Below are 13487 nucleotides of genomic sequence, written 5' to 3'. Positions count from 1 at the left end.
AGGAAGAGAGGAAAGTGATTGGTTCTCAGTGAATGTAGGTTTGCGGCAGGGGTGTGTGATGTCTCCATGGTTGTTTAATTTGTTTATGGATGGGGTTGTTAGGGAGGTGAATGCAAGAATTTTGGAAAGAGGGGCAAGTATGAAGTCTGTTGGGGATGAGAGAGCTTGGGAAGTGAGTCAGTTGTTGTTCGCTGATGATACAGCACTGGTGGCTGATTCATGTGAGAAACTGCAGAAGCTGGTGACTGAGTTTGGTAAAGTGTGTGAAAGAAGAAAGTTAAGAGTAAATGTGAATAAGAGCAAGGTAATTAGGTACAGTAGGGTTGAGGGTCAAGTCAATTGGGAGGTAAGTTTGAATGGAGAAAAAGTGGAGGAAGTAAAGTGTTTTAGATATCTGGGAGTGGATCTGGCAGCGGATGGAACCATGGAAGCGGAAGTGGATCATAGGGTGGGGGAGGGGGCGAAAATCCTGGGAGCCTTGAAGAATGTATGGAAGTCGAGAACATTATCTCGGAAAGCAAAAATGGGTATGTTTGAAGGAATAGTGGTTCCAACAATGTTGTATGGTTGCGAGGCGTGGGCTATGGATAGAGTTGTGCGCAGGAGGATGGATGTGCTGGAAATGAGATGTTTGAGGACAATGTGTGGTGTGAGGTGGTTTGATCGAGTAAGTAACGTAAGGGTAAGAGAGATGTGTGGAAATAAAAAGAGCGTGGTTGAGAGAGCAGAAGAGGGTGTTTTGAAATGGTTTGGGCACATGGAGAGAATGAGTGAGGAAAGATTGACCAAGAGGATATATGTGTCGGAGGTGGAGGGAACGAGAAGTGGGAGACCAAATTGGAGGTGGAAAGATGGAGTGAAAAAGATTTTGTGTGATCGGGGCCTGAACATGCAGGAGGGTGAAAGGAGGGCAAGGAATAGAGTGAATTGGATGGATGTGGTATACCGGGGTTGACCTGCTGTCAGTGGATTGAATCAGGGCATGTGAAGCGTCTGGGGTAAACCATGGAAAGCTGTGTAGGTATGTATATTTGCGTGTGTGGACGTATGTATATACATGTGTATGGGGGTGGGTTGGGCCATTTCTTTCGTCTGTTTCCTTGCGCTACCTCGCAAACGCGGGAGACAGCGACAAAGCAAAAAAAAAAAGAAAAAAAAATATATATATATATATATATACGTTGAGATGTATAGGTATATATATTTGCGTGTGTGGACATGTATGTATATACATGTGTATGTGGGTGGGTTGGGCCATTCTTTCGTCTGTTTCCTTGCGCTACCTCGCTAACGCGAGAGACAGCGACAAAGCAAAATATAAATATTATATTTTATTAATATATATACATATATATATATATATATATATATATATATATATATATATATATATATATATATATATATATTACCATTGAAATGCAAAAAGAGCAATATGATCTCAAATATTCCGTTCCACTGTCGACACGCAGGCAAGGGAAGGAAGGTGGGTAGGTTGGAGAGTAACGCTAAGAATCACCTCGCCGCGTCATACGTAGTAGGCTTATGTGTTGATGGGATGACAAGTGAACTGTTGATGGTTAAGGAGAGCGGGAGGATAAATCAACCTTGGTTGATTAACACTCAATGTCATTATGTTTGTTTTTCCCTTTCCTCCCTCCCCGATCACACAAGAGTCACGTGACGTGTCAACAATGGTGGAGACCATGATTCGCAGGATGATGGTGGAGATCATGGGAGGCAGGGTAAGGGTGGAGACCATGGGTGGTAGGATGATGGTGGAAACCACGGGCGGTAGGATGATGGTGGAGACCACGGGCGGTAGGATGATGGTGGAGACCACGGGCGGTAGGATGATGGTGGAGACCACGGGTAGCATGATGATGAAGCTCAACGAGCGCAGAATGATTATGCAGTGTACGTAACTGAGGAGTGGGCTTAGAGTGTACGTACCTGAGGAGTGGGTGTTGTGAACGTACCCTAGGAGTGGGTGTGGAGTGTACGTACCTAAGGAGTGGATGTGGAGTGTACGTACCTGGGGAGTGGGTGTGGAGTGTACGTACCTGGGGAGTGGGTGTGGAGTGTACGTACCTGAGGAGTGGGTGTGGAGTGTACGTACCTGAGTAGGTGTTGTACGTACGTACCTGAAGTGCAAGGGGTGTTGCTCGACGGCTTCTCTGAACCATTGGGAGTCCTCGGGTGGCACGTCCTCCACGTACATGTTCACTACCTGCACAGTACACACGGACCCTCACTCACAACATGGAAAGTATAGCCAAGTTTTGTACAGTGAACAATTGATAAGCCGGACCAGTAATTATGCTTGTGTTTTACGTTATGTACGTCAACAATGCACAGTTCCATTGATCATGTGTATGGAAAGGATATAACAAGGGAGAAAGAGAAGACGTACCGTCATCTTGAGGTCACAGGGAGTGTTGGCTGTAATGATAACAGTGCTGGTGAGGGCCATGGTTGAGTCATCAGCAGGGGCCACCATAGCCCTACTGGACACCTGACCTTCGTACCTGTATGTGTACTGTTGACCACTGAGGAACATGCCACCACCATCATCTGTTGAACCACCAACACTTACCTTAATTCACTGATCACCAAGTCTCGTATTGTCTTCAATATACTAATATAGTGAGTTAAGAAACTACAATGATTAGGGTCGAGAGCTCTTCACCAGGGTTGCCAGGGAACGCCGTTGGAACAACACCTACAACCAATGACCACCTGCTCGAAGCACACATTGGGATTCACTGTCACTAACTCTTCATTTGCCATGATTATTTAACTTGGGGAAGGGGGTGCAATATATGTGGGAGGGGTGGCATATATTGGGGAGTGGAAGGTATCTGAAAGCCTTGAGAACCAGGGTGGAGGGTGAGAGGTCATGTACTATATGATGCAGGGTGGAGGGTGGGGGGGTCAGGTACCCTATGATCCATAGGGAGGGTAGGGGGTTAGGTATATGATCTATGGGGAAGGGGGGGGGGCAAGTGGCAAGAACATGAGGGTAAACATACAACGTTTAATTTAATGTTGTGGATGTTACCTACCTTTATGACGACAGGTTAAGGCACACACTGGCCCGCTACCTGCAAACATATACAGAGAGAATTATATAATATATATATATATATATATATATATATATATATATATATATATATATATATATATATATTTATTTATTTATTTTATTATACTTTGTCGCTGTCTCCCGCGTTTGCGAGGTAGCGCAAGGAAACAGACGAAAGAAATGGCCCAACCCCCCCCCCCCCATACACATGTATATACATACGTCCACACACGCAAATATACATACCTACACAGCTTTCCATGGTTTACCCCAGACGCTTCACATGCCTTGATTCAATCCACTGACAGCACGTCAACCCCGGTATACCACATCGCTCCAATTCACTCTATTCCTTGCCCTCCTTTCACCCTCCTGCATGTTCAGGCCCCGATCACACAAAATCTTTTTCACTCCATCTTTCCACCTCCAATTTGGTCTCCCTCTTCTCCTCGTTCCCTCCACCTCCGACACATATATCCTCTTGGTCAATCTTTCCTCACTCATTCTCTCCATGTGCCCAAACCACTTCAAAACACCCTCTTCTGCTCTCTCAACCACGCTCTTTTTATTTCCACACATCTCTCTTACCCTTACGTTACTCACTCGATCAAACCACCTCACACCACACATTGTCCTCAAACATCTCATTTCCAGTACATCCATCCTCCTGCACACACACACACACACACACACACATATATATATATATATATATATATATATATATATATCCTTGGGGATAGGGGAGAAAGAATACTTCCCACGTATTCCCTGCGTGTCGTAGAAGGCGACTAAAAGGGGAGGGAGCGGGGGGCTGGAAATCCTCCCCTCTCTTTTTTTTTTTTTTCCAAAAGAAGGAACAGAGAAGGGGGCCAGATGAGGATATTCCCTCAGAGGCCCAGTCCTCTGTTCTTAACGCTACCTCGCTAACGCGGGAAATGGCGAATAGTTTGAAAAAAAAAAAAAAAAAAAAAATATATATATATATATATATATATATATATATATATATATATATATATATATATATATATATATATTGTATTAGTATATTCTGTGAATTATGGCATTGTATAATCATTCACTATCAACATTGGTGTATCCACACTGTACAAATATTTAAGATCAACACAGGTGGTGACCAACCTATCTTTTGAGGAATTTCCTGGTAGGTTGGCTCGTCATAGTCTAGCCTCACTCCACGTTCCTCATAGGAAGGACTGTCGTAAATGGCATCAATGTAGTCAGAATTTTCATAATTAGGGTTGCTATCATAGTTAGGGTTACTGTCGTACTTAGGATTGCTTTCATAGTAAGGGTTGCTCTCGTAGTTAGGGTTGCTATCATAATTAGGCTTACTGTCGTAATTAAGACTGCTGTCATAGTTAGGGTTGCTGTCGTAGTGAGGGTTGCTATCATAATTAGGGCTGTCGTAATGGAAATTTCCATGAACACGGTCAATGTTGGCAGAATTGTCGTAGTTGCTGCTCGCATGACTGGGGCTGCCGATGTTACGGTCGTCGTAACTGCTACTTCCAGAGTTACGTTCCTCGTATGTATGTCGACCATAATTGTGGCTATCGTGACTGGGGCTGCCGTAGTTAAGGTTGTCATAGGTAGGGTTTCCGTAATTATTGTGTCTGTAGTTACTTTGATCGTACGTAGGTCTGTCATGACCGGGGCTGCCATAGTTACGATCATCGTAGTTTTGGTTGTTGTGGTTGATAGTATCGTAGGTACGACTGTTATAACCTCTGCTGTCGTAGCTGTTGTCATGAGGAGGGTTGTCGTACACTGGATTGTCCAGAGGAAGGTCGTCGATCTGCGCGTCGTCGTACACAGGATCGTCGTAAAGCTGAGGGTTCGCTGGAAGAAATAACACAGATGTTACTATTGGCTTTAGATGTAAGACACAATACATGGTTAATAATTACTCTGGCAAAAGGTTAGTGAAATCAATAAAGTTAAGGTAATTATTAAAACTTAATTATTCAGGTGGACTTAAATGACAAACTACTGTACGTATGTATATGTAAAGATTTGCTTGATAGCGCCGTAATCCAATTATTCGAGAAATCTGGTCGCGACGAGAATATATTTGATTTAATTCTAAGTACAAATGAGGATTGTTAATTTTGTTGACGGTGGAGAAAACTCTGGTGCAATTGCTCAACGACAAATTACTTTTGAGGTCACTTTCAACGCTGTATGTAATGTTGGTACACGTGATAGTCGCAGAAAAATACTCGATTTTCAGCATGCAAGCCTTTAGTGATCTTCCCATTGCTCTTGACAGGCAAATCTGGGATGATATAGTCAATGAAAATGACATGAACGTACTTTAGAAAGGCTTCAGAAAAACCTGCAAAGCAGCAGAGGAAACAAACCAATGCATAGTAGACGGTTTATTTGTAAAACAAAACCAACGTGATGGAACAACGAGGAAATGGAAAAGTACTTATTGTCTAAGAAAGTAGCTCATCAAAAACTGAGAAAATCAAGTCACCAATATGACAGTAAGTTAGGTAGATTTGCGTAGAGAAACTAAGTTATACGACAAAGTAACGTTAATATGAAGCATACATTGCTGGAAATAGCAAAACAACCCCTAAGGAGTTTTACAGCTATGGTAGAAGGGAAACTCATTATCCAGTCAATAGGTCTGTTTATTAGATAAAACGGTGACGTGGTTCAAGACAAAAAAAGCCATGGTAAAAAATATCAAATTACTTTTTTGCGTCTGTATTTACGATCGGAGACAACCCATGTTCCTCAACAATTTTTTGATAAGGTTGGGAAACGTTATTCGACAAATTGACATAAAAGCTGAAAACGTAATTGCTGCAATAAATGGACTGAAAATAATGATTAATAATAATAATGATAATAATAATAATAATAATAATAATAATAATAATAATAATAATAATAATAATAATGATAATAACCAGGATATTCTGGTAAGTTTTATCCGAGAACAACGAAACAGGCGAAAAATGAGATCGTAAAGTACTTTACTGCCTTTTTCAACAAATCACTTGTTATGGAAAAATTTCCAGATGACTGGAAGTTTGCCTATGCAACACCGATATTCATAAAAGGTGATAAGTCACTACCCGGAAATTATCATCCTATTAGTTTCACGTCTGTATTTGGAAAACTTAAGGAAACCATCATTCGAGATAGAACTGTAAACCATTCATAGGACCACCACTTAATAAACCATTCTCAGCATGGTTTTCGAAAAAATCGCTCATGTCTGACAAATCTACTTGATTTCTTTTATGATATAATCAACATATATGATGAAAGTAAAGCAGTTGTTGTTACTTAACTAGATTTTCAAGAAGTTTTCGATAAGGATTCGCATCAAATATTACTAGCAGAATTAAGTCACATGGCACTGATGGGGTTGTACATCACTGGATAGAAAACTGGTTAATTGGCCGTAAAGAGTAGTGATAAATGGTCAAGTCTCAGAATGGTTAGACGTAATGATTATTATGACGGCTGCATTGCAAGATATCAAAATTCACTGATGATACAAAGCTAGGAAATGAATTTTCAGATGAACTTAAACGTCCACAGCTTCAAGCTAACTTAAAAAGCTGATGAACTGGGCTCATAAGTGGCAAACGAATTTTAATATCGACGTGCAAAATTTTACATATCGGTAATAAAAACGAAAAGGCAAGTATGAATTCTGCTGAACTCCAAAGGGTAAACGAGGAAAGACTTGGGTGTACTGATCTCTGGTGACATGAAACCAATTAAGCTGTGCGCAGCAGTGGAAATAGCGAACAAAAGTCTTAGTTTCCTACGTAGAGCCTTCGAATTTAAGCCCAGCGAAATCAGTGACACTCTTTACAGTTCGTCCACATCTTGAATATTGTGTTCAGTTTGGGCCACCCTTCCCAAAAATAGACAACCGAAATGGAGAGTACATTGTCGAGGAGCTACGATGATTCCCGGATTGAGAAACAAATCCTACAAGTTCAGATTAAACGAATCTATTTAGCTTAGAAAGGGGAAGGTTAAGAGGTAATCTGTTACAAGTATTCAAAATGATCTTAGGCCTTAATAATCTTGATCTAGCAAGTTACCTAAAACATGATTCATCTGAGTTTATTCGCAGTAATGGATACAAACTAGTGGGAACACGATTTACCTCGAATGAGGCGAAGTACTTTTGCTTCAACAGGATTGTAAATATATGGAACGATTTGCCGATCAGATAGATACGATAAAGAATAGACTTAAAAATACTTCGCTCCAAATCCATGAATGCCATTACTGGCGCCTCTATAGTCAAAATGATAATTTGCAGTTTGTTCTCTGAATTTTCTGTATGCCTTCTTTTATCACACAATGCTGAGTTTCTGATAACTCCATGATCATAAACAGTCTCGAAAGGACCCAGTGGTCTACTGCTGTTTGAATTCCTTTTTTAAACTGTAGTCTGGTGAACATCTATCCTTATGAGGTGGATTCAGTGACAGCTTACTGTATTTATGTACTACATTCTGGTCTGCATCTAACCTAATGAGGTGGACTTCAATGGCAACGTACTATATGTATATACTGTAGTCTAGTGTACATATATTAATTTGTGTCTTTAGTCACAGATTCCTTAATTAAGGGCAAGTTCTAGAGACAAAGATCATCCTGATCACTGACATTACTCAGTTTCCAGCACCGTAAGTGATACGTCATACACATACAAGAAACTGACATTTCCAACACTATTCATGTCCTTTCAAAACATTCTTATTCCCACTTGATTTTGTCAATAGCCTCTCACTCCATCTCTCATTTACCCTCTCCATCTCCCGTACTTTTCTCTTCATCTGCTGCTTTCTCATGTACTCCTTCTAGTATCTTGCACTGCTTTCTTCAGGGTATTATCCATACAATACCTCCTTCCTCTCTCACTAGCGATCAAACTTTCTCATCCCTTTCCTCAACACCCTTGCTCATACTTCCACATGCCACACACACATTTAAGTATTGCTTCCCTAAAATCCTTCCACTCATTTTTTTAACCTTCACCCTATGTTACTATACACTCAATCTATCCTGGTACCTTTACCTTCACCCTGTGTTACTATACACTCAATCTATTCTAGTGCCTTTATCTTCACCTTATGTTACTATACACTCACTCTATCCTGGTATCTTTAGCTTCATCCTATATTACTATATACTCAATATATCCCGGTATCTTTACCTTCACCCTATGTTACTATATACTTAATCTATCCTTGTATCGCAGCACACAAACCTCTTTTTTCACCTCATTCATTTTTACCCCTTTCTTCACACATAACTCCTCTCCTAAAGCACCACATAATTTAACGCTTGCCTCCACCAGAAAATGAACAGACATTTCACCTGGTAGGCGTCAAGACATTTAACATTCATTGGCTTTTCTTTTACAAGCCTGTCAATCATTATAAGGTGTCAAAATGTGCACTTCCCATCCACCAACCCCACCCACTCACACACATATTTCATCATTTTGAATTTACCGTGTGATTCTCATCACCATTTTTATATTAGCACGCACCATGACAAATTTTCCCCATTTCTATATATACTAGGAAACCCCATGTCCCCTTTTTATGCCTTTAACTCCCATATCACCCACTCACGCATTTAGATCCCCGGCACACCGAAACAACCAAAGCACTCATTCAGTTTCTCACAGAATACATTCTTATGTTCACTTGTCTCATTACTGACAAGATGTGAACATATAAAGTACCTACTTACTTTATAACTCGCAACATTCTTAAACTTACCCCCTTACACTCCTTCATACACTCCCACAGCTTATTCTTCATCACAGCTGATATTACACCCTATTAATTACTGATCCTCTCAGATTGACCACTGGACATAGCAAACTAAACCACTCCTCCTCAACATTACTTCATTAAGCGTCTGTGTGTACAGGTTTCTCTCATCAAACACAGTATCTACCTCTTCCTTCATTTCCTTCTAGTTCCGACGCCGTCCTTGTCCTTGCCTGGCTCATTAGTCTGTTCCTGTCTTTAGAAAGTCTGACACTACAAATGTTCCAATTCATGCCCGTTTCTTGTCTGGCGCACACACACACACATTGTGGTGAGGACACTTGCCGCTCGCTGCCTGTAGTCATTACACTAGTAAACAAGCAAAACAAACCGAGCACTTTACTGACCATTTTTACGTTAAAACTATCTAATGTATACAGCTACTTGCATCAAAAGTTTATGTGCGTTTAAAAAGACTACATTCAATAATTATGATTGACAGAAGGATTATATGATAGAGATGAATAAATATGTCCGGGCGTCCCAAAAAGAATGGACTAGAAATGTTAGACATTTCTTGTACAATTTGAGATAACAGGAAAATTTAAAGGAAAATGGGATCCAGGTGATTGGATTAGCAGAAGTCCCTACATGACTCATTTCATCTTCGTGGCAGATTTCATTGTGGTGCCTCATTTCCGACATCCATCTTCGGCATGACTCGCGTGGGACATCGCCTCCGCCCGTGACAAGCAGTAGCTGTAACAACAAGGGACCTACGGCCCTCTTACAGGAGCTCCACGTTGACTGGGCAGCCTGGCAATTTTTCCAGGTACTGCTCCTTCATCTGGCATCCTCCCCAACACCACAGGACCCCTGCCAAGTTTGCCTTGTAATTCTCAACCTACCACAACTGACCTCTCCTTTTCCACATAATCCTATTCCTCCAGTAGATCATTGCCCTTCAGCTATCTCAATGTATTAACCCCTAATAAAGCATTGTGTTATACCACTTCAAAACCTAACCAGAACACCCGCTGAAGATGTTTGTTTGGTTGAAGATTGAAGGGATACGTACGTGTTTAGCATCACTTCACAGGTCTATGTTGTTTTACACGTGGTGAGCACCATGGCCAGATAAAACATTTTAGGAATCAGGCACCAGATGTCATGTATTGCCAGAGAGGCAAGGTTTCGGGAAAGGCATTCCGTATCTACGAAATTAATTCACTAATTAGCCTAGAAAATATATATACCCTAACTTTGTCCCTTAGGAAAAAAAGTCAATAGCTCAAGATGATATATAGATGCCTTCTTAACATAGGTTACCGTTCGACTCGCGATAAATTATCGTGAAAATGTTCACCGTAAGTAATGTAACTACGAAAATATGCAATGAAAGCTACTGTATCGCACCTCGAAAGTTGGGAAAACAGTAAACAGTTCTTGATAAGATGCAATGACAGATTCAGAAGCCATGATAAGGTGCTAGGCAAGAACCGTGTTAGTACAAGGGTTCTAAATGATTGAAACAAACGAAATACATACATGGTGAAAGCTGGCACTATACCTATGTCCGAAAGGCTAACTGATGGTGAAAAAAAGTTCAGGAGTGGGTCCCCAAGAGTGCAGGGTACGAGCAGGTGGTAATGATAAACATGGGGGTGTAGACTGACGCTCGTGGGTGAAGACATACACTAGTGGGTGTAGGTTGACACTGGTGGGTGAAGATGGACACTGGTGGGTGTAGGTGGATGCTGGTGGGTGAAGACAGACACTAGTGGCTGTAGGTTGACACTGGTGGGTGAAGATGGACAACGGTGGATGGGTTGACACTGGTGAGTGAAGACATACACTAGTGGGTGTAGGTTGACACTGGTGGGTGAAGATGGACACTGGTGGGTGGGTGAATATGGACACTGGTAGTTGTAGAATGACACTAGTGGGTGAAGATGGACAATTGGGTGCAGGTTGACACTGATGGGTGAAGATGGACACAGGTGTGTGTAGGTTGACACTGTTCGGTGAAGATGGATACTGGTGGGTGAAGATGGACACTAGTGGGTGTAGGTTGACACTGGTGGGTGAAGATGGTCACTGGTGGGTGCCGGTAGACACTGGTGGGTATTGGTAGACATTGGTGGGTGAAGATGGACACCAGTAGGTGTAGGGTGATACTGGTGGGTGAAGATGGACACTTTTGGGTGTAGGTTGATACTGGTGGGTGAAGATGGACACAAATAGATGTAGGCTGACACTTGTGGGTGAAGATGGACACTGATGGAAACTAGTGAAGATGGATACTGGTGGGTGTAGGTTGACAATGGTGGGTGAAGATGGACACTGGTGGGTGTAGGTTGACACTAGTGGGTGAAGATGGACACTGGTGGGTGTAGGTTGACACTGGTGGGTGAAGATGGTCACTAATGGGTATAGGTAGACACTGGCGGGTGAAGTTGGACACTGAAGGGTGTAGGTCGATACTGGTGGGTGAAGATGGACACTGGTGGGTGTAGGCTGACACTAGAAGTTATTGATGGACAATGATAAGTGTAGATGGACATTAGTGGGTCTAGGTGAACACTGGTTGGTCTAGGTGGGCATGGGCGGGTGTAGCCGGACTCTGTTTTACACTTTACACTAGTGGGTGTAAGGGGATAATGATGTGAATGGACACTGATTGGCGTAGATAGACGCTGCTGAGTGTAAGTGGACATCAGTGGGTGTAGATAAATACTGGTAGGTGTAGGTGGACACTAGGGAGTGGAGATGGAGGCTGGCGGATGTAGGTGGTCACTGGTGGGTGAAGACGGAAACTGGTGGGTGTAATTGGACACTGGTGGGTGTAGCTAAACACTGATAAGTGTAAAGGGACAGAGTTTTATATAGATGGACACGAGGGACAAGGGAGGATTTAGGTGGTGGGTGGTGCCACCCAGGAGTTGGGTGGTGCCACCCAGGAGTTGGGTTGTGCTACCCAGAAGTTGGATGGTGGGAACAATATTGATCTGGTACAGTACCCACAAGGGCCATCAGTTGCACTACAGACCAAACATCAGTGTTGCCCGTAATATACACCTCTCATAACAAACTAGCTATTTTTCCTATTGCATATTTTTGAGTGAATGAATGAGTGTTTTATGGACGGGCTTGAGACTGGTAGTCTGACATAAGGGGTAAATGTAAGGGGCCACGTCCTACACTAATGCTGGCTGCATCTGAAGCAACATCATCTTAAATGTCTCTTGGGGACTTACAATATACTACCACTGATGTCTGAAGGGCAAGTAGAAAAAATATAATTGTGAGGAAGGAAATTAGAATCAGGTTGGTCACATACAGTAAGAGATTGTGTGTGAGGGTTGTATTCTTACCACAGGTGTGAGTAGTGACTGACCTGCACAGGCCAGGACGGCCAGCAACACCCCCAAAAACGTGGCCTTCATCTTGGCCTACACCTCTCCCCTGCTGCAACAGTCCTTCTCCAGAGGTCTTTCTGGAAAACGTTAAATTTTCTCACTTGCAACACTTGGCTGTGTCCAGTATATCCTGCTGGTTATACTTAGCTCACAAGTTATACTCGCTTGACACACTGCTATTCCTAAGAATCACAGTTCACCATGTGAAACCATCACAATATCCTCTACGATGGCACCGTGCCGTCGGCAGGCGGCACTAGGGTACCAGTGGCCCAGCCCGGCTCTCGCCACACTTATATAGCCTATCCCTGGTCAAGGTCCACACAGTGAACCATCACAAGCATTATCTACTTTATCACTATGGGTAACATGTTAGATCATCTTTCATGTTCCGACAACACAGTCCATAAGTAAGTACAGTCTCCTCTTTTAAATTCCATTCTATATATGTGAAATGTATCTTTTTCACTGTTGAGCAAAGTTTCGGAAAAATTATATATAATACGAAACTCTATGTATTCATGGATCATTTCTAATTACAAAGGTAAAAGTTTACTGAGTATACTTGTTAAGTTGTACGGGAGGGTAGTGATTAAGAGAGCGAAGGCGTGTACAGAGCATCTGATTGGAGAGGAGCAGTGTGGTTCCAGAAATGGCAATGTGTGGTTAAGGAGGTCTCTAAAGTATATGTGAGATATACTGAGATAAAACGGATTGATTTATATGTGTCTTTGCGGATCTGGTGAAACAACATGATAGAGTTGATAGAGATACCTTGTAGAAGGTCTTAAGAATATAAAGTGTGGGATGCGAAGTATGGGGCATAGACAAGGCTGTACGTAGGAGGTGGATTTGTTGGAAATGAAACGTCTGAGGACAATATGTGGTGTGAAGTGGTTTGAACGAGTACGTAATGAAAGGGTAAGAGAGAGATGTAATAAAAAGCGTGTGGTTGTAAGAGCTGAAGAAGGTGTGCTGAAATGGCTTGGACATAAGGAGAGAATGATAGAGGAAATGTTGACGGAGATACATATCAGAAGTGGGTGGAACAAAGGTAAAGAGGATGAGGTGAAAGGGATTATGAGTTACCGGGGCCTGAATATGCAGGAGTAAATTGGAACGATGTGGTATACAAGGGTTGACGTGCTGTCAGTGGACTGAACCAAGGCATGTGAAGCGTCCGGG

At 42.1% G+C, this 13487-nt stretch overlaps 1 protein-coding gene across 1 annotated transcript; it reads right to left on the bottom strand.

The window, feature by feature from the left end:
• Positions 1–702: 702 nt before the first annotated feature.
• On the bottom strand, positions 703–12565 carry LOC139761480 (uncharacterized). The gene is made up of 5 exons (XM_071685734.1): positions 12281–12565; positions 4235–4954; positions 3066–3104; positions 2414–2574; positions 703–2230 (listed from the first exon to the last, which is right to left on the bottom strand). Exons 1-5 carry the CDS (start codon positions 12327–12329, stop codon positions 1544–1546), a joined length of 1656 nt encoding a protein of 551 aa, XP_071541835.1. The 5' UTR covers positions 12330–12565; the 3' UTR covers positions 703–1543.
• Positions 12566–13487: the final 922 nt, after the last annotated feature.

This window comes from Panulirus ornatus, chromosome 40 (genome assembly GCF_036320965.1).
Source record: "Panulirus ornatus isolate Po-2019 chromosome 40, ASM3632096v1, whole genome shotgun sequence".
In the NCBI taxonomy this organism is placed as follows: domain Eukaryota; kingdom Metazoa; phylum Arthropoda; class Malacostraca; order Decapoda; family Palinuridae; genus Panulirus; species Panulirus ornatus.
Note: the sequence above shows the minus strand (reverse complement) of the source record. Positions and strands in the feature narration are given on the sequence as shown.